This window comes from Nicotiana sylvestris, chromosome 7, assembly GCF_000393655.2.
Source record: "Nicotiana sylvestris chromosome 7, ASM39365v2, whole genome shotgun sequence".
Lineage (NCBI taxonomy): Eukaryota > Viridiplantae > Streptophyta > Magnoliopsida > Solanales > Solanaceae > Nicotiana > Nicotiana sylvestris.
The window spans coordinates 66,623,450-66,645,283 of NC_091063.1; the positions used below are offsets into that span (position 1 = coordinate 66,623,450).

The 21,834-nt window shown below is 40.0% G+C and overlaps 1 protein-coding gene across 1 annotated transcript; it reads left to right on the forward strand.

The window, feature by feature from the left end:
• Nucleotides 1–782: 782 nt before the first annotated feature.
• On the forward strand, nt 783–15,016 carry LOC138873263 (uncharacterized). Its single transcript, XM_070151708.1, has 4 exons — nt 783–1,041; nt 12,726–13,823; nt 13,881–14,380; nt 14,483–15,016. Exons 1-4 carry the CDS (start codon nt 783–785, stop codon nt 15,014–15,016), a joined length of 2,391 nt encoding a protein of 796 aa, XP_070007809.1.
• The last annotated feature ends 6,818 nt before the right edge of the window (nt 15,017–21,834 follow it).

Consider the following 21,834-nt stretch of genomic DNA (forward strand, 5'->3'; position numbering starts at 1 on the left):
TACCCCAGTTCCTACACCTACGGAGGGTACCACCATCCCTTTCGCCAATATACCTTTTTCCGCCTCAAGCCCCAGCTTCCGGTTCTGAAATTTCTGATGGGGATCTTAGGGGAGGTATCCAGATGCTGACTCAGCTAGTGGCCTCTCAAGCCTAGAGGTAAAATGTCGCACCCAGTTCATCTAGCTAGCAAAGGGATTCCACCAGTTCTAAGGTGAACAGATTTCTTCAACTAGACCCTCCAGTGTTTACGGGTACAAATCTATAAGAGGACCCCCAGGATTTTATTGATAAGATGCACAAGATCCTCAGGGTTATGCGTGCAATTGAGACAGAAGGAGTAGAGTTGGTTGCCTACCGTCTGAAAGGGGTGGCATATTCATGGTTTGAGTTATGGGAAGATTCCCGTGAGGAGAGGAGCCCTCCGGGGAGGTGGAGTGAGTTTGCCGACGCCTTTGTAGATCATTTCCTACCTGCTGAGACAAGGGCAGCCCGTGTAGCAGAGTTTGAGAATCTAAAGGAAGGTAGTAGGAGTGTGTGGGAGTACCACAAGGAGTTTGCCCGCCTGTCCAAGTATGCTATTCACATGTTGCCCACAATGGAGGCCAGGGTGCGCCGGTTTGTTCAAGGCCTTAATCCTTTGACTATTAATGGGGCTTCTACAACTGCCTTGAATTCTGACATGAATTATGGAAGATGGTGGCATTTTTTAGGCCACATAGAACTGTAAACTAAAGAATAGGATGGAGAGAAAGGGTAATAGCAAGGCCTGGTCAACGGCAACATGGGAGAGTCACTAGGTGGGGGAAGATCAGCTTTCATGGGAGGATCATCAGGGACGTCCCGGTCTATTGCACAGTCTTCAGCCAGTGCACCGCCATCAGGGCCCAGCCAGCAGCAACAATGGAGTCGTTTCAGGCCTAGTCAAGGCAGCAGGGGGCCCCACCATCAGTGTCAGGAGGGAGATCCCAGCAGCAGCATAGGTCCCCGTGCTTCAGGTGTGGGAATATCACTCATGGATTTGCTACATGGAGTTACCCATTGTGAGCACGTGATTTTTTCCCTATATGAGAATTACTCCCAAAAATTCAAAATAAAATAATTTTCCTCTGTGTGCAATTCTTTTGAATTTTCGTGGCATTTTTGATAATTATTTGTATTTTTACCTGTGCATGTTAATGTATTAAATTAATAAAAATATAAAAATATGTCGCATTTGCATTTGATATTTATTTAAGTTTGTTTTACAAAACAAAAACAGAATCATAAAAAAAAGTACGTTGCATTTTAGCATTTAACGTCCAAATTGTGTGATTTTATCGTTAATTGCTACTTAAATATGCGATAATTGTTATTAGGAGTTAATTAGTATTTTGAGATAATTTTGGGTTTTATAATTTAATCTTAGCATTTTTAGCTTTATTAATTAGGAAATTGAATAAATAGAAAAGAATAAAAAATAGAAGAAAACCGGATTGGACATTTTCTTCAAATTTAAACCACAAAGCCCAAAAGAAACAAACTCATATCGGGTCAACCCGACCCGGTCCACCCCATAACCCCAAAGATCCAACTCCCCCTCTTCATTTTCATTTTTTCATTTTTCCCAAAACAAAAAAAAAACCCAAACCCTAAAACACCTACCCGCCCCTCTCTTCTTCTTCTCCAAACCACCTTCCCTTCACCTTCTCCAGCCGAGCTCGTGCTCGAGCTCAACCATGGCTGCCCTTCCCCCCGCCTCTTCTCCTTCAACACACACACACACACAGGACCAGCCATGAACGACCCCCCTCCCTTCACCTTCTCCAGCCGAGCTCGTGCTCGAGCTCAACCATGGCTGCCTCTTCCTTCCAACGCATACACGCACACACAGTAGTCCACCATCGTCCACCAACAACCCAGCCCCATCGCTACGTTCAGCCATGAACGTTCACCATGGCTGCCATCCTCCATTTTCTTCGAACCAACGACAACCCCATTCCCATCGAAACCAAACGACCACAGTCCTCCACTCAACTCACGTCCAAACGAACCCCATCGGCTCCTGCTTCGTCCAGCGAATAGCAACCACCTGTTGCCACTGCTTCGTCTTCACCTCATCGCCAAACACCCCACTACGTCGTCTCCGAGCAGCCATGAACGAGCAAGCAGCGACAACCCCAGCTCGAGCTCAGTTCGTCGAGCTCCGGCTCAGTGACGCAGCAAGAGTCAGGCCCATTATTTCTGCTGCATTCTGCTACGTTTAGCTGCTTCTTCGTGGTCGTCTTCGTCGTCGAGTTATTTTGGTGCGATAATTATTTCCGGGCAGATTTGTTTCCGTTCGAGGGATCTGGTTAGTTGGTTTAAGTTTCATTTCTATCTGTATCTTGTTTGATATTTTCGGATTTGAAATTAGTATATATTTGATTCATTTCTTAATTATTTCTTCAGTTTGTTTTTATTCATTTGTTCTTGTTTAGTTTAATATAGAAGTGTGTTGGTTATAATGTTGTTAGATTTAATTTGAAGTTCAATTGATTTTTTAAGTTTAGTGATTTGAATCTACTTGTTTGTTATTGTTGTTGAATCTAAAAGTAGGTTTGTTGTTAAAAGAAAAATATAAAATAAAAATATTGTTCAGTCAAAATAATTCCAGTTGTTTCTTTGCTGTTCATCATTTAGTTTGAATTTGTTGTTTGAATTTGTTTAGGAATTGGTTATAGTTTTTGTATTTTGGTTAGAATTGATTAGGCGAATTGGTTATAGCTGATGGGGGTAGAATGGTAAATTGCGGTATTTTTAGGGGTAAAATGGTAATTTTAGTAAGTTCAGAGGGGTATTTTTGGAATTAAAAATTTGAACAATTATTTAATCTGAGTGCTCCGTCCACTAGGCATTAATAATATTACAATAGTACATGGTGGGGGACAAGACATAATGGAGTGGGAATAATGCATTTGTTTAATATAGTGGGGGACAAGACATAATGGAGTGGGAATAATGTATTTGTTTAATATAGTGGGGGCCAAAACATGTAGGCATGGGGAACAAGGGAATTAAATAAGAAAAACATTAAATAGTGGGGGCAAGGCATGCAATTATGAGTATATTTCGGGTTAGTGGTTCAAGACAAGAGTCTTGGTTATAAATAGAGTCATTTTTTACACAGTGTAAAAAGGGGATAGAGGAGAAAGTTGAGAGAGTTGACTGAATTTTGAGAAATCAGAATTTGAGAGCAAAAAGAGAAAAACAAGCTGAACTTATACTTGAATAATTTCAGGTTGTTTTTCCTTGAGTGTTATTCAAAAATAAGTAAACTATTGCGTCTTGTATCCGTCTCTCTTCTGCTTTGACTGCGATTGCATTCTGGTACTGCTGGTTTTCAATCTGTTACTGGGTTATTCTACTAGTCGTTACTGGTTTTGTTGTTGCTGAACCTGTTGTTGATGTGTATTTACGCTACTGCTGCTTCTACTGATCTTCCTCTTCTTTTACTTCCAATACCAGGTACATGGTCGTAACCTTATTGATATTGTAAGCTGAAATGTGAAAGCATGAATACATATAAAGAATGAAACTTTGAAGTTTTAATTTAGCTTTTTTTTTCTTTGTCTCTTTTACTGATTGTGTTTAGGTTATCTCATGTATTATTATTCTGTAAATTTCGGTTGCTTTGCATAACTAGGCATCTTGTAGTGATGTATTAAATAATACTCTATTTTAGTTTGGTTATTAGGTAGTATATGTTTAAGCATGCTCATTACTGTCAAACTGTTTAACAATTGGAGTAAAAGGAAAATAACATAAGTTGGTCTTTAGTGAATCGGCTCGGTAAAACTGGTTAGTTCACTAGCTTGAAGGTTTTAATATTGTCAACAGTAGGTTAATCGTGAACATGTAGCTAAATTTAGTTAAAGCATGAATTTAAATTAATTTCGTGAATTAGGCATTATGGCATGATTTGAGTTCAAACAAGACGAGTTAACGTTTGAATTTAATAAACTTTCGAATATGCATTAGTAATTAAGATTGATTCTAGTTTCAAATAGTCGTAAATAATTAATTCCAACGGTTCAAGTCATCTAACAATGCGAGTTTAATCTAGTTATAGGATAATTAGTTTCTTTTGAACATATTATTTGTCGATTCCGTAGTTTATTTATAATTTCAATTTTAGTAATATTCCTTTCCGTTAACATTTGTCTTAATCTAGCATTTAATATGTTACGCCCTTTTTTTAAGCATGTAACTAATTAGGATTTTTTTTTTCTCTTTTATTTTAGAAACGATTTTAATAGAAATGTAGTCACTTTAGGATATCCTTAAAAATGAATGAGGCGAGCCTCGCCAAACAAAGACGTACAAACTGCGGGGCCCTCAATAGATGTTAATAATTACTTAGATTTCCGGAGTGGCCATTTAGTGAACTTCACGGCTTTCTCCAAAGATAATAACACGTTAGACTCTTTAGACGCGATTTTGATTAAATTACATGCTTAAATTCGGGTGCGCATTTATGTGACCCAAATCCAAATCTCAACGGAGTCGGAACGTATTAAGAACCACTGTGCATTGATTGTGAAGTGGTTCGAGATGCATTTTCACGACGTTGCAATTCATAAAAATAAAATAATAAAAGCTGTTTAAACTTAATAAAAGCACACAAGTCATAACATGTATAAAAATCAGATATTTAGCCATTACAACAATTTAAGCGACCGTGCTAGAACCACGGGATTCGGGGGTGCCTAACACCTTCCCTCGGGTCAACAGAATTCCTTACTTAGAATTTCTGGTTCGCAGACTTCATTTGGAAAGTCGAATATTTTCCTCGAATTGGGATTCAAGATAAACCGGTGACTTGGGACACCAAAAGCCAAACCTTTCCCAAGTGGCGACTCTGAATTAAATAAATAATCTCATTTCGAATATTGTCACTTAAATTGGAAAAATTCCCTCACGCATTTATCCTTCGAGGTAGGCGCACAAAAAGAAGGTGTGACAGCTCTAGCGATTCCACTGGGGATAAGAACCCAGAATCTCTGGTTCAGGGTTCAAGAATTCGAGCTTAGAATAATTGTTATATTTGGCTTTATTATCTGATCTTTATTACATGTTTGGGCATAACGTGCTAAATGTTGCCTTTTACCGCTTTGATATTATCTGAACTGTATATAAACTGTGTTGAAACCCTCCTCTTCTCATCATCGGGGATGTGCTTGCTGGTCGAGACTCCCTATTCTGTTAGTGTCAATACCTGAAATAAGAAAGAGGCCGGACAAGTTACAAAGCCGGACGATCTCGCGGGTCCCCGGTACGTAGCCCCCTCCTCGACTCGAGTTGTCCGCTCGGGTACACAGTCTAGAACAAATACCCAGGTTACGAACCTAGAATAACTCAGCTTCATGCCGGATCCCTAGTAGGAACGTTTGTTTGCATCATGTGCATTTGACTTTGGAGGCTCAACACAGGGGTTGGGTCTGTCTAGGACAGATGAACCAAAAGACCATCCTTATGCATCCAACTTGCTACTTGTGCATTTGTTTGTTTCGGACTTGCATGCCGACCGGCTTTTGAATGTCTTGAGGAAAGGGAGATAGAGGTAGTTAATCGCCTACTTTTTTTAAAAAAAAATCAACGTCCAAATAGTGTCGAATTATTGGAAAAAAAAAAGAAAAAAAAAGATTTTTGTTTATGAAAAATGGTTTTGTTTGCCAATGGAAAAAGAGTCTTGTTTTTCAAAAGAAGTTTGTTTTATCTTACCGAACTACGCAGGTCTGATTATCACCTGATGTGAGATACGTAGGCATCATCGGTTCCGACCCCAATTTTTTTAAAAAAATCCAAAAATATTTTCATTTAGTTCCTTCTTTAGAAATATTTCCTTAGAAAATTCAAAAAAAAAAGTGAAGAGGTTTTTAAACTCAAAAAAAAAGAAGTAGTTTCCTTCTTTCTAAAGTCTTTCATACGAAAAAAAATCAAAAAAAAAAAAAGCAAAATCCGAAATACGTATTTCCTTTATTTTTAAGTATTTTTCTCAAAAAATAAAAAAAAATGAAAAAAAAAATCTTTTCCTTGTTTAAAAGTCTTTCTTAAAAAAAATTTGAAAAATTGAATTCCAAAAATATTTTCGCTTTTCTTTAGAAGTGCTTTTGTAAATAAATAAAAACTCAGAAATCAAAATCATTTTCTTAAAAGTCCCTCTTTCAAAAATTAAGAGGCACCATCCAAAATCCAAAAAAAAAAGTTTCTTTCTTCCTTAGAAAAAGGTAAAACAAATAAAAAATCAAACAAAATTATTTTCTTTTCATTTTTAAAAATTCCCAAAGTTCAAGTCAAAAGCAAATAAATTTTAGAAGTCTTTCTTTAAAAAATAAAACAAAAATCAAAATAAAAAAAATATTCTCTTTCTTCTTTTAAAGCATTTCTTTCAAAAATTCCAACCAAGAAAAAGGGTTAGTTTATTTACTCCATTTTTTATCTTCCTGAACTACGCAAGATCTGATTCATGCGGGGTCATGATACGTAGGCAATCCCTTTCGGATTCGATCATAGCTATAAAATAAATTGAGTAAAAAAATAAACTAAAAAAAAGAGAAAAAAATTGAGTGAAAAAAGAGAAAAGGAAAAAGGGGAAAGAAAAAGAAAAAAAAATAAGCAGAGCCGGGATGAAACATGCAGCCGTTGCGATCATGTAGAAACACATTTAACTGTATAGGTGCATCACACCACAACATTAATTGCTACTTAAATGTGCGATAATTGTTATTAGGAGTTAATTAGTATTTTGAGATAAATTTGGGTTTTATAAATTAATCTTAGCATTTTTAGCTTTATTAATTAGGAAATTGAATAAAAAGAAAAGAACAAAAAATAGAAGAAAATTGGATTGGGCCTTTTCTTCAAATTTAAACCACAAAGCCCAAAAGAAACAAACTCATACCAGGTCAACCCGACCCGGTCCGCCCCATAACCCCAAAGATCCAACTCCCCCTCTTCATTTTCATTTTTTCATTTTTCCCAAAACAAAAAAAAACCCAAACCCTAAAACACCTACCCGCCCCTCTCTTCTTCTTCTCCAAACCACCTTCCCTTCACCTTCTCTAGCCGAGCTCGTGCTCGAGCTCAACCATGGTTGCCCTTCCCCCGCCTCTTCTCCTTCAACAAACACACACACGCAGGACCAGCCATGAACGACCCCCCTCCCTTCACCTTCTCCAGCCGAGCTCGTGCTCGAGCTTAACCATGGATGCCTCCTCCTTCCAACGCACACACGCACACACAGCAGTCCACCATCGTCCGCCAACAATCCATCCCCATCGCTACGTTCAGCCATGAACGTCCACCATGGCTGTCATCCTCCATTTTCTTTAAACCAACGACAACCATATTCCCATCGAAACCAAACGACCATAGTCCTCCACTCAGCTCACGTCCAAACGAACCCCATCGGCTCCTGCTTCGTCCAGCGAACAGCAACCACCTGCTGCCACTACTTCGTCTTCACCTCATCGCCAAACACCCCACTGCGTCGTCTCCGAGCAGCCATGAACGAGCAAGCAGCGACAACCCCAGCTCGAGCTCAGTTCATCGAGCTCCGGCTCAGCGATGCAGCAAGAGTCAGGCCCGTTATTTCTGCTGCATTCTGCTACGTTTAGCTGCTTCTTCGTGGTCGTCTTCGTCGTCGAGTTATTTTGGTGCGATAATTATTTCCGGACAGATTTATTTCCGTTCGAGTTCGTCGTTGTTCCGATTTGGTTAGTTGGTTTAAGTTTCATTTCTATCCGTATCTTGTTTGATATTTTCGGATTTGAAATCAGTATATGTTTGATTCATTTCTTAATTATTTCTTCAGTTTGTTTTTATTCATTTGTTCTTGTTTAGTTTAATATAGAAGTGTGTTAGTTATAATGTTGTTAGATTTAATTTGAAGTTCAATTGATTTTGAGTTTAGTGATTTGAATCTACTTGTTTGTTATTGTTGTTGAATCTGAAAGTAATTTTGTTGTTAAAAGAAAAAAATAAAATAAAAATATTGTTCAGTCAAAATAATTCCAGTTGTTTCTTTGTTGTTCATCATTTAGTTTGAATTTGTTGTTTGAATTTGTTTTGGAATTGGTTATAGTTTTTGTATTTTGGTTAGAATTGATTAGGCGAATTGGTTATAGCTGATGGGGGTAGAATGGTAAATTGCAGTATTTTTAGGGGTAAAATGGTAATTTCAGTAAGTTCGGAGGGGTATTTTTGGAATTAAATATTTGAACAATTATTTAATCTGAGTGCTCCGTCCACTAGACATTAATAATATTACAATAGTACATGGTGGGGGACAAGACATAATGGAGTGGGAATAATGCATTTGTTTAATATAGTGGGGGACAAGACATAATGGAGTGGGAATAATGTATTTGTTTAATATAGTGGGGGACAAAACATGTAGGCATGGGGAACAAGGGAATTAAATAAGAAAAACATTAAGTAGTGGGGGCAAGACATGCAATTATGGGAATATTTCGGGTTAGTGGTTCAAGACAAAAGTCTTGGTTATAAATAGAGTCATTTTTTACACAGTGTAAAAAGGGGATAGAGGAGAAAGTTGAGAGAGTTGACTGAATTTTGAGAATTCAAAATTTGAGAGCAAAAAGAGAAAAACAAGCTGAACTTTTACTTGAATAATTTCAGGTTGCTTTTCCTTGAGTGTTATTCAAAAATCAGTAAACTATTGTGTCTTGTATCCGTCTCTCTTCTGCTTTGACTGCGATTGCATTCTAGTACTGGTGGTTTTCAATCTGTTACTGGGTTATTCTACTGGTCGTTACTGGTTTTGTTGTTGCTGAACCTGTTGTTGTTGTGTATTTACGTTACTGCTGCTTCTACTGATCTTCCTCTTCTTTTACTTCCAATACCAGGTACATGGTCGTAACCTTATTGATATTGTAAGGTGAAATGTGGAAGCATGAATACATATAAAGAATGGAACTTTGAAGTTTTAATTTAGCTTTTTTTTTTCTTTGTCTCTTTTACTGATTGTGTTTAGGTTATCTCATGTATTGTTATTCTGTAAATTTCGGTTGCTTTGTATAACTAGGCATCTTGTAGTGATGTATTAAATAATACTCTGTTTTAGTTTGGTTATTAGGTAGTATATGTTTAAGCATGCTCATTACTGTCAAACTGTTTAATAATTGGAGTAAGAGGAAAATAACATAAGTTGGTCTTTAATGAATCGGCTCGGTAAAACTGGTTAGTTCACTAGCTTGAAGGTTTTAATATTGTCAACAGTAGGTTAATCGTGAACATGTAGCTAAATTTAGTTAAAGCATGAATTTAAATTAATTTCGTGAATTAGGCATTATGGCATGATTTGAGTTCAAACAAGACGAGTTAACGTTTGAATTTAATAAACTTTTGAATATACATTAGTAATTAAGATTGATTCTAGTTTCAAATAGTCGTAAATAATTAATTCCACGGTTCAAGTCATCTAACAATTCGAGTTTAATCTAGTTATAGGATAATTAGTTTCTTCTGAACATATTATTTGTCGATTCCGCAGTTTATTTATAATTTCAATTTTAGTAATATTCCTTTCCGTTAACATTTGTCTTAATCTAGCATTTAATATGTTACGCCCTTTTTTTAAGCATGTAACTAATTAAGATTTTTTTTTCTCTTTTATTTTAGAAACGATTTTAATAGAAATGTAGTCACTTTAGGATATCCTTAAAAATGAATAAGGCGAGCCTCGCCAAACAAAGACGCACAAACTGCGGGGCCCTCAATAGATGTTAATAATTACTTAGATTTCGGGAGTGGCCATTTAGTGAACTTCACAGCTTTCTCCAAAGATAATAACGCGTTAGACTCTTTAGACGCGATTTTGATTAAATTACATGCTTAAATTCGGGTGCGCATTTATGTGACCCAAATCAAAATCTCAACGGAGTCGGAACGTATTAAGAACCACGGGTGCATTGATTGTGACGTGGTTCGAGATGCATTTTCACGACGTTGCAATTCATAAAAAAAAAGCGGTTTAAACTTAATAAAAGCACACAAGTCATAACATGCATAAAAATCAGATATTTAGCCATTACAACAATTTAAGCGACCGTGCTAGAACCACGGGATTCGGGGGTGCCTAACACCTTCCCTCGGGTCAACAGAATTCCTTACTTAGAATTTCTGGTTCGCAGACTTCATTTGGAAAGTCGAATATTTTCCTCGAATTGGGATTCAAGATAAACCGGTGACTTGGGACACCAAAAGCCAAACCTTTCCCAAGTGGCGACTCTGAATTAAATAAATAATCTCATTTCGAATAATGTCACTTAAATTGGAAAAATTCCCTCGCGCATTTATCCTTCGAGGTAGGTGCGCAAAAAGGAGGTGTGACAGCTCCGGCGACTCCGCTAGGGATAAGAACCCAGAATCTCTGGTTCAGGGTTCAAGAATTCGAGCTTAGAATAATTGTTATATTTGGCTTTATTATCTGATCTTTATTACATGTTTGGGCATAACGTGCTAAATGTTGCCTTTTACCGCTTTGATATTATCTGAATTGTATATAAACTGTGTCGAAACCCTCCTCTTCTCATCTTCGAGGATGTGCTTGCTGGTCGAGACTCCCTATTCTGTTAGTGTCATACCCTGAAATAAGAAAGAGGCCGGACAAGTTACAAAGCCGGACGATCTCGCGGGTCCCCGGTACGTAGCCCCCTCCTCGACTCGAGTTGTCCGCTCGGGTACACAGTCTAGAACAAATACCCAGGTTACGAACCTAGAATAACTCAGCTTCATGCCGGATCCCTAGTAGGAACGTTTGTTTGCATCATGTGCATTTGACTTTGGAGGCTCAACACAGGGGTTGGGTCTGTCTAGGACAGATGTACCAAAATGACAAAAGACCATCCTGATGCATCCAACTTGCTACTTGTGCATTTGTTTGTTTCGGACTTGCATGACGACCGGCTTTTGAATGTCTTGAGAAAAGGGAGATAGAGGTAGTTAATCGCCTGCTTTTTTAAAAAAATCAACGTCCAAATAGTGTCGAAACTCTGCCGAATTTTTGAAAAAAAAAAAGAAAAAAAAAAGATTTTTGTTTATGATAAATGGTTTTGTTTGCCAATGGAAAAAGAGTCTTGTTTTTCAAAAGAAGTTTGTTTTATCTGACTGAACTACGCAGGTCTAATTCTCACCTGATGTGAGATACGTAGGCAAACCTCATCAGTTCCGACCCTAATTTTTTAAAAAAAAATCCAAAAATATTTTCATTTAGTTCCTTCTTTAGAAATATTTCCTTAGAAAATTCAAAAAAAAGTGTAGAGGTTTTTAAACTCAAAAAAAAGTAGTTTCCTTCTTTCTAAAGTCTTTCATACGAAAAAAAAAATCAAAAAAAAAAATCAAAATCCAAAATACGTATTTCCTTTATTTTAAAGTATTTTTCTCAAATTAAAAAAAAAGAAATGAAAAAAAACTTTTCCTTGTTTAAAAGTCTTTCTTCAAAAAAAAATTTTAAAAAATTGAATTCCAAAAATATTTTCGCTTTTCTTTAGAAGTGCTTTTGTAAATAAATAAAAACTCAGAAATCCATATCATTTTCTTAAAAGTCCCTCTTTCAAAAATTAAGAGGCAACATCCAAAATCCAAAAAAAAAAATTCTTTCTTCCTAATAAAAAGGTAAAACAAATGAAAAATCAAACAAAAATATTTTCTTTTCATTTTTAAAAATTCCCAAAGTTCAAGTCAAAAGCAAATAAATTTTAGAAGTCTTTCTTTAAAAAATAAAACAAAAATCAAAATAAAAAAAATATTCTCTTTCTTCTTTTAAAGCATTTCTTTCAAAAATTCCAACCAAGAAAAAGGGTTAGTTTATTTACTCCATTTTCGATCTTCCCGAACTACGCAAGATCTGATTCATGCGGGGTCATGATACGTAGGCAATCCCCTTCGGATTCGATCATAGCTATAAAATAAATTGAGTAAAAAAAGAGAAAAAAATTGAGTGAAAAAAGAGAAGGAAAAAGTGGAAAGAAAAAGAAAAAAAATAAATAAGCAGAGCCGGGATGAAACATGGAGCCGTTGCGAAACATGTAGAAACACATTTAACTATATAGGTGCATCACACCACAACGTGCGATTTCCTATGTGCTAATTGTTTCAAACTAACTGGTTTGTTTTTCCAATTCATAGGTTTTTAGAAAGGTGGTTTGGTTTTGTGGAGGTCTGGCCTCACATTCATACTTTACGAGGTCGAAAGGAAGTGTTCAGCTGCCCGTCACTAAGTCGAGAGGAAGTATTCACACTTACTTCACGAGATCAAAGGGAAGTGTAGAGATGTCTTCAGAAATTCCTTTGCCAACGATTCCTATTTTCGAAGAGAGTTCAATCTCGGTCATCCCAACTTCCGAATCAGCAACTGCTGAAGAGAACAGAATCTTGCGGCTTCGCATGTTGGAAATGTTGGATGACTGGAACAATGGAAAAGAGCCGCCGAGTGTAATCCCTGGATTCCCCGAGCTGTTCTCTAGGACAAGTGGGACTTCCAACGTCCCCATAAGTTATCCAACTACCCCATTCGGGTATCCTACCATTTCAGCCCACTCCGCTGGATCACCCTCCGATTCTTATCCCCGGGTGTCAACGACAGATGTGGCTACAAACATATTCACTACACCGCCCTGTCCAATTGCGGCACAACCCGCTATACACAGGCCTAATTTTGACTCTTCCTCATTCACATTTCAAGCACCATCCTTCTCACTGGAACCAACTCGGTTTACCACCAGCGCTCACCCTCAACAGCCTCAATACGAGCTTACGCCTGGGCAAGACCGAAATCCCAAAGCTCCTGAACAAGATGAAATGGTGAGAAGAATGAGGAGCCTCGAGCAGAGCTTAAAAAATATGCAAGGCTTAAGCGGGCAGAAGAGTGTCTCATATACTGATCTGTGCATGTTCCCTCACGTGCACCTGCCCGTAGGGTTCAAGACACCGAAGTTTGAGAAATATGATGGGCATGGCGATCTCATTGCTCACCTCAAAAAGTATTGCAACCAATTGCGTGGGGCTGACGGCAAAGAAGAATTCTTGATGGCATACTTCAGAGAAATCTTGGTGGGCATAGCCTCAGAGTGGTATATGGATCAGGACATATCCTGCTGGCACATCTGGGACGATCTTGCTAGAGATTTCGTCAAGCAGTTCCAGTACAACATTGATATTGCTCTAGATAGGAACTCATTAACAAACTTGAAAAAGAAATCCTCAGAAAGCTTCCGAGAGTACGCAGTTAAATGGAGTGAGCAGGCATCCAGGATAAAGCCTCCGATGGATGAAGTTGAAATGGTCACAGTTTTCCTTCAAGCTCAGGAAGCTGACTACTTCCAGAATATGATGTCCGCAATGGGTAAATCGTTCGCTGAAGCTATCAAGATTGGCGAAATGGTTGAAAATGGGCTAAAAATGGGTCGAATTCTAAGCCAATCTGCTATCAGAGCTACCTCCCAAGCCATTCAGGGTGGGTCTGGAGGAATAGCAAAGGGAAAGAAAAGGGAAGAAACATTCATGGCAGCGTTGGGTACAAGGAGAAACTATACTCCTAGATCCCTTTTCTCAGAGAGGACCCCGCAGCACTATTACCCTCACCAAGATTTGGCCTATACTCCTCAGCCATACTCGGTCATGAATACTCAGCCTTATGTTCGGCCAAAACAACAAGCCAACAGAAATCAAGCTCCACCTCCCAGAAATCAGCCTCCTTACCGAAACCACTATAATCCACAACTACCCCAGAATAACTTACGTCCTCAAGAACCACCCAGAAGACAAACTTTCACACCCATTGGTGAACCGTATTCTACCCTATTCCCAAAACTAGTCTGGATGGGTTTCCTGTAACCAGTCCCTCAGACAAGGCAAAATCCAGCATCACCTGCTTACAGAGCCGGTGTCAGGTGTGCTTATCATTCGGGAGTAGAAGGGCATGATACCAATGATTGTTGGACTTTAAAAAGGGCGGTAGAGAACTTAATAGAACAGGGAAAGATAGTATTAAGGGACGAGGAGGTCCCAAATGTGACCAACAATCCGTTGCCCGCTCACAATAATGGGCCATTGATTGGGATGATCTGTGAGGACAAGGAGTTTGATCATGCCCTGAAAGCTATAATCGTCATTGTCGATGCAGAGAGAAAGCCTAAAGCAGCCCCGAAGCAAGAGAAAGGGGAAAAGAAGACTAATACTGTCAAGGCTGAGCTCGAAAAGAAGGCTGAGACAAAGACAGAGACGATGGTGCCTTCGAAGAATGAGGTTCTCTATATTCCACGAGGCCGATCAGAGAAGCCACAGAGATTCGAAATGAAAAGGGGAATACCGATGTACGTGTCGAAAGGGGACTATGTGGTCTGGGGGACGATTAAACCACCTCGGCTGAATGAGCCAGCGGTTATCGGACGCGTGCCACAGAAGCCAATGACAGACCCATCTACGGCACCGTGGAATTAGCAACAAACATTGGTTACGTACAAAGGCAAAGAAATCAAGGGGGAACTTCCAGAAAATACTTCTGCTGGAAAATATTCAAACATTCAAGAAGTGAACAATGCCGCACGGAAGCGCTTCCCACCCAAGAAGCCTGTAAGCGCTGAAGAAGCAGAGGCTTTCTTCCAGAAGATGAATATGCCTGACTATGAAGTGGTGGTTCAGTTGCGCAAATACCCTGAACAAGTGTCTACGCTATCTTTGCTAATGAGGTCTGCCGAACATCAGAAGATCCTGCTCAAAACCTTGAATGAAACGTATGTGCCGGCTGAGACTTCAGTTGAACAACTTGAAAGAATGACGGAAAGGTTCTTTTTGGTTAATCAAGTTTCTTTTAGCAAGAACGATTTGCCTCCGGAGGGAGCAGCTCACAACAAGTCTTTACATCTGACAGTCAAGTGTGAAGACTACTACGTCAAGCGAGTAATGTTGGATGGGGTTCGGGTGTTGACATTTGTCCGCTCTCCACGCTGCAAAGAATGGAAATTGGGTCCGTAAGGATTTGCCCCAATAATGTCTGTGTAAGAGCTTTTGATAGAATCAAGAGGGACACCCTCGGAGAAATAGACCTAATATTGACTATCGGGCCGGTGGATTTCGAAGTAACTTTCCAGGTACTGGATATGGACACATCTTACAACCTCCTCCTCGGAAGACCTTGGATTCATGCTGCAGGGGCTGTACCCTTCACTCTCCACCAAATGGTGAAGTTTGAATATGAAGACCGGGAAATTATGGTCCACGGAGAAGACGAACAGTCTATTTATCGGGACCCATCCATCCCATATCTTGAAGCAAGAGAAGGGAGTGAGCACACAGTTTATCAGGCTTTTGAAGTTGTGCTGGCGGAGCAGTATGAAGAAGGGAGCCCTTGCCCCCAACCTTTCTTGTCCAATGCTTCAATCATGGTTGCTAAAGAAATGATCTGACGGGGATTCAAACCGGGAGAAGGACTTGGAAAATCGTTGCAAGGAATAACTAAACCTATCACCTTGCCTTCCACTAAGAAACTCTTTGGGATAGGCTTTCACCCTATTCCAAAAGATGAAGATTGGGGAAAGAAGAGAAAAAAATGAGGGATGGAAGTTGCCTCAACCATTGCCACATTTGTACGAAACTTTCGTCAGACCAAAGTACACTGAAGAAGAAGATGATGAGGCCTTTACGGCCGAAAAGATTGAGGAAATATACAGGGTGATGAGGGAAATGCTTTACGAAACCTACATGGTTCAGCTGGGGGAAGGCACAACCACCGCTGAGGTGCTATACATGGGGCCAAATGGTAAGCTTCAAAATTGGGAGGTTACACCGTTCCCAGTCAGGCAGGAGTCCGGGTAGACTTGTCCTGCCACCTTTCCTGCATCACGAGTTATCCCAGGGCGTAACGCGGATTTTTTTCTTTAGTTTCCTGTTTTAATTTCCTGAAATATACACCCTGTTATCTTCCCAATTCCAAGGAACAAAATCAGTATTTCATCATTTTTTCTTTATCTTTCTGATTTTTGCTATTTTTCTTTTATCTTTTCCTTTCAGTTATAATAATGCGGCTTTAAATAATATGACATGCTTGCGGACTTCACGCCCAGATCCAAACGAGCTATCTAATTGTGAAATAATGAACCAAGAACCGGAATATGACGAAGAAGAGGCTTTTAGGGAAATAAATCGAGAATTGGAACACTTTGAGAATAAACCTAAGCCGAATTTGAATGACACCGAACCGGTTAATTTGGGAAATCCTGAAGAAATCCGAGAAACCAAAATAAGCATTCACACAGATGAGAAAACGTGAGATGCAATAATTCAACTCCTCTTTGAATTTAAAGATGTGTTTGCTTGGTCATACGATGACATGCCAGGATTAGGTGTTGATCTAGTGGTGCATAAATTGCCAATTTACCCTGATTGTCCTCCAGTTCAACAGAAGCAGAGGAAGTTCAGGACTGATATCAGTGATAAGATCAAAGAAGAAATCACAAAGCAGTTGAAAACAGGAGTAATTCGGGTAGTCCAGTATACTACGTGGTTGGCTAATGTAGTTCCTGTACCGAAGAAAGATGGGAAAACTCGGGTGTGTGTGGATTATCGAGATTTGAATAGGGCAAGTCCCAAAGACAATTTCCCGTTGCCCAACATCCACATCCTTGTTGATTACTGTGCCAAACATGAGATATAGTCTTTCGTAGATTGTTACGCTGGATATCATCAGGTGTTGATGGATGAAGAAGATGCCGAGAAAACCGCCTTCACTACACCTTGGGGTACTTACTGTTATCGGGTTATGCCATTCAGTTTAAAGAATGCCGGGGCAACTTACATGAGAGTCATGACTGTCATTTTTCATGATATGATGCATCAAGAGATAGAGGTGTATGTAGACAACGTGATAGTCAAGTCCAGGACTCAGGACGATCATGTTCGAGACTTGAGGAAATTTTTTGAGAGGCTGAGAAAGTACGACCTGAAGCTGAATCCAGCTAAGTGCGCCTTCGGAGTCCCATCGGGCAAGCTTCTGGGTTTCATAGTAAGCAGGAGAGGTATCGAGTTAGATCCAACAAAGATAAAGTCTATCCGAGATATACCTCCTCCAAGAATGAAGAAAGACGTGATGAGTCTATTAAGCAGGTTAAACTATATCAGTCGATTCATTGCCCAACTGACTAGCACATGTGAGCCCATATTCAAGCTATTAAGGAACGATGCAGCAATCAAATGGACGGCTGAGTGTCAAGAGGCTTTTGACAAGATCAAAGAATATCTTTCAAATCCTCCAGTTTTGGTCCCGCCAAAGCCAGAGAGACCCCTGTTCTTGTATCTGACGGTCTTGGAAAATTCTTTCGGTTGTGTCCTTGGACAACATGACATAACTGGAAAGAAAGAGCAGGTGATCTATTACTTAAGCAAGAAGTTCACCGTTTATGAGATCAAGTACACTTTGTTGGAAAGAACGTGTTGTGCTTTGACGTGGGTCGCTCAAAAATTGAGACATTATCTCCAAACTCATACTACTTACCTCATAACCAGGTTAGATCCTTTGAAGTACATATTCCAGAAACCGATACCTACTGGGAGATTAGCAAAGTGGCAAATCTTGCTTACTGAATTCGACATAGTCTATGTCACTCGCACGGCAATGAAAGCCCAGGCGTTAGCAGATCATTTGGCTGAGAACCCGATTAATGATGAGTACCAACCATTGAGTACTTATTTTCCAGATGAAGAGATAAACACCATAGGAGTAGTCTCGGAAGACGCTCATGCTTGGAAGATGTTCTTTGATGGGGCTGTAAACGCCAAAGGTGTAGGAATTGGGGCAATCTTGATCTCACCCACTGGTCAACACTATCCGGCTATAGCTAGGCTTCGTTTCTTTTGCATGAACGATACAGCTGAATATGAAGCCTGCATCATGGGCATGAATATGGTGATCGACCAAGATGTTGAAGATTTGTTGATTATGGGGGATTCTGATCTGATTATCCGACAAGCCCGGGGTGAATGGGAAACTCGAGATGTCAAGCTTATTCCTTACCGGCAGCACGTGGAGGATCTCAGCAAGCGATTCAACTCAATAAAGTTCAGGTATATCCCACGGTGTCACAATGAACTAGCCGATGCACTTGCCACCTTAGCTTCAATGTTACCTTATCCAGGCAATGCCCACATCGATCTCTTGGAAATCCAAATCAGGGAAAGACATGGTTACTATAATGTAATCGAGGCGGGACCAAGTACCCAGCCATGGTACCATGATGTTAAGAGGTTCTTGAAAACACAAGAATACCCCGAACATGCTACTGGAGATCAAAAGAGAACTATTAGGCGGCATGCGAGTGGATTCTTTTTGAGTGGCGAGGTATTGTATAAAAGAACCCTGGATATCAACTTGTTAAGATGTGTTGACGCCGAAGAAGCAGGAAGAATCATGCATGAAGTACATGCAGGAGTGTGTGGACCTCATATGAACGGGTATGTTTTAGCAAAGAAAATCCTTCGAGCGGGTTATTACTGGATGACCATGGAAAAGGACTGTTTTAGTTTCGTTCGGAAGTGTCATCAGTGTCAGGTACATGGTGATTTGATTCATGCACCTCCCACAGAACTGCATCCCATGTCTGCACCCTGGCCATTTGTTGCCTGGGGTATGGATATCATTGGTCCGATTGAGCCGAAAGCTTCAAATGGGCACAGATTCATATTGCTCGCTATTGATTACTTCACAAAATGGGTCGAAGCTGTCACTCTCAAATCGGTCACTAAGAAATCCGTGGTGGATTTTGTACATTCAAATCTTATCTGTCGTTTCGGTATTCCTGCAACTATCATCACAGATAATGCGGCAAACCTAAATAGTCACTTGATGGAGGATGTATGCGAACAGTTCAAAATAATGCATAGGAACTCCACTCCTTATCGGCCCAAGGCCAATGGCGCTGTTGAAGCAGCAAACAAAAACATCAAGAAGATTTTGAGGAAGACAATCCAGAGTTCCAGACAATGGCATGAACAGTTACTTTTTGCCTTGCTGGGATATCGCACTACAGTACGCACATCAGTAGGGGCAACCCCATATTTGTTGGTTTATGGGAAAGAGGTTGTGATACCGGAAGAGGTAGAAATTCCTTCGCTCTGAACCATTGTTGAAGCAGAGATTGAAGATAACGAATGGGTTAAGACTCGATTGGAGCAGTTGACCTTAATTAATGAAAAGTGAATGGTTGCAGTCTGTCACGGGCAGTTGTACCAACAAAGAATGGCCCGTGCTTACAACAAGAAAGTGCGACCCAGGAATTTTGAAGTAGGTCAACTAGTGTTAAGGCGCATTCTTCCACATCACCAGGAAGCGAAAGGAAAATTTTCCCCTAATTGGAAAGTCCGTACATCATCAGAAAGATATTGCTAAGATGAGCGTTGTATCTGGGCGATATTGAAGGAAATGATCCTGACACAGCTGTGAAAGCAGATGTAGTCAAAAGGTACTATGTCTGAGTCTACGGTGATGTGTTGGCACATTTGAGATGATGAAGGCTTTTATTCCCGCTACCCAAACACTATCAACTCTTTCTACAAACCCTTTGAGTCGGTTACATCTCTTTGGCTACCCTCTTTGGAATCCAAAAGCATCGTTGAAACTAAAAACAAAATGATTAGCCTGAACTACGTCTGACTTGATTCCGAAAGGATACGTAGGCAGCCTCTATCTGGGGTTCAGTCACACCAAAACAAAAATCCAATTTTCCCTGAAGTCGAAACTGGGGCAGATGTTATAATGGTTCGACCGCGGGCCCACCAAATGGTTCCGAAGTTTTAATTTCATCCACAAATCTTTTACCAAAAAAACCGAGTACAAGTCCTTCGGATCAATTGCCTAAAGGCGGGGGAAACCAAGAAATATCATTTGTTGGAAGCTGATGCATTCTAAAATTGAGAGAGTCTTGTCGGTGAAAACCTTCGGGCACCATGAGGCGACGGGAGTAGAGAAACCAAGAACAAGAGAGTCAGTTTAGTGAAAACTCGCAAAAGTACTATCGGGCGACGGTGAGAAGAGAAATGAGAGAGGTCGACTAGCGAAAACCCGCAAAGGGTGCGGTCGGCCGAAGAGATGATTTCATCACAGAAAGTTCTAGCAAGATTCCCTGGTTTGGAAACATAGATCCGTTTGGTTCATGAGAAAATGCAAGTTCGTGAGTGTCGGGCATCCAGTCCAAAAAGCATGTCATGTCAGTTTGAAGCCAGCATGCACCTCAGATAAGTCCTTCTTTTCCCCCGAAAGGGACGCTTCTCTTTTAAATTTGTTTTTCCGCTCTTTGTTTACCTTTACTTGAATCCCTTTCGGCTTAACCCTAAATTCCAAAATGTGTTAGAAAGAAAAGGTGGCAGGACCGGTTTCATAGAGCTCCATCTGGCAAGAGGTGAAGAAAATACCCAGCCTCAGTGGCGCGTCAGTCCAATCCCGACTGATCATGATGTTTGATTACCTCCAAAGTAATGGCATTGAAAAAAAATGAAAAAAAAGAGAAGAAAGTCAAAGGCAAAGGTCTGGAAAGCGGAATGAGAACCAAAGCCTTACACGGGAGAGTCATCATGAAATCCTGAAATCTGAGTCTTATCAGTTTGAAAGGGGGTCGCCTTTGAAGCCAATCAATGGCAAAGTTTCTCAACAGAAATGAGGCCGGGACCAAGCAATTGGAATGATCAAGGCCACCGAACCAACCACCGTTTTTAAACTGACAATTGTTCTTTGTTTGGAAAATTGAAACAGGTGCAATCCAAAGCAACCGTGCAAGAAGCAGGTGCAACCAAGAGGGAAAAGAAATGCACAAGTGCAAGAAACAGCTTTGCAGCAAGGAATCAACCCAAAAGGGAAGTTTCCTCCAAATTCTTTCCTGCATTTTTACTGAACAAAAAATAATTAAAAAAACGAAAAGAGAAATAAGAAGAAAATTCCAAAAAAAAAGGTTAGTGTAGAATCCCCAATATCAACCTATTTTTCGAAAACTTAGGGCTCCAATCCCTGAGTTGAGATTTTAGACATAGGGCCTCCATTCCCTAGTCACCTTTGCCAACATTAGAGCTCCAATCCCTGAGTTGAGATTTTAGACATAGGGCCTCCATTCCCTAGTCGCCTTTTGCCAACATTAGGGCTTCAATCCCTAAGTTGAGATTTTAGACATAGGGCCTTCATTCTCTAGTCACCTTTGCCAACATTAGGGCTCCAATCCCTGAGTTGAGATTTTAGACATAGGGCCACCATTCCCTAGTCGTATTTTGCCAACATTAGGGCTCCAATCCCTGAGTTGAGATTGTAGACATAGGGCCTCCATTCCCTAGTCACCTTTACCAACATTAGAGCTCCAATCCCAGAGTTGAGCAATTTTCCTTTAGCCAACATTAGGGCTCCAATCCCTGAGTTGAGATTTTAGACATAGGGCCTCCATTCCCTAGTCACCTTTTCCAACATTAGGGCTCCAATCCCTGAGTTGAGCAATTTTCCTTTAGCCAACATTAGGGCTCCAATCCCTGAGTTGAGCAATTTTCCTTTAGCCGACATTAGGGCTCCAATCCCTGAGTTGAGCAATTTTTCTTTTAGCTGACATTAGGGCTCCAATCCCTGAGTTGAGCAATTTTCCTTTAGCCGACATTAGGGCTCCAATCCCTGAGTTGAGCAATTTTCCTTTAGCCGACATTAGGGCTCCAATCCCTGAGTTGAGCGATTTTTCTTTTAGCCGACATTAGGGCTCCAATCCCTGAATTGAGCAATGTTCCTTTAGCCGACATTAGGGCTCCAATCCCTGAGTTGAGCAATTTTCTTTTAG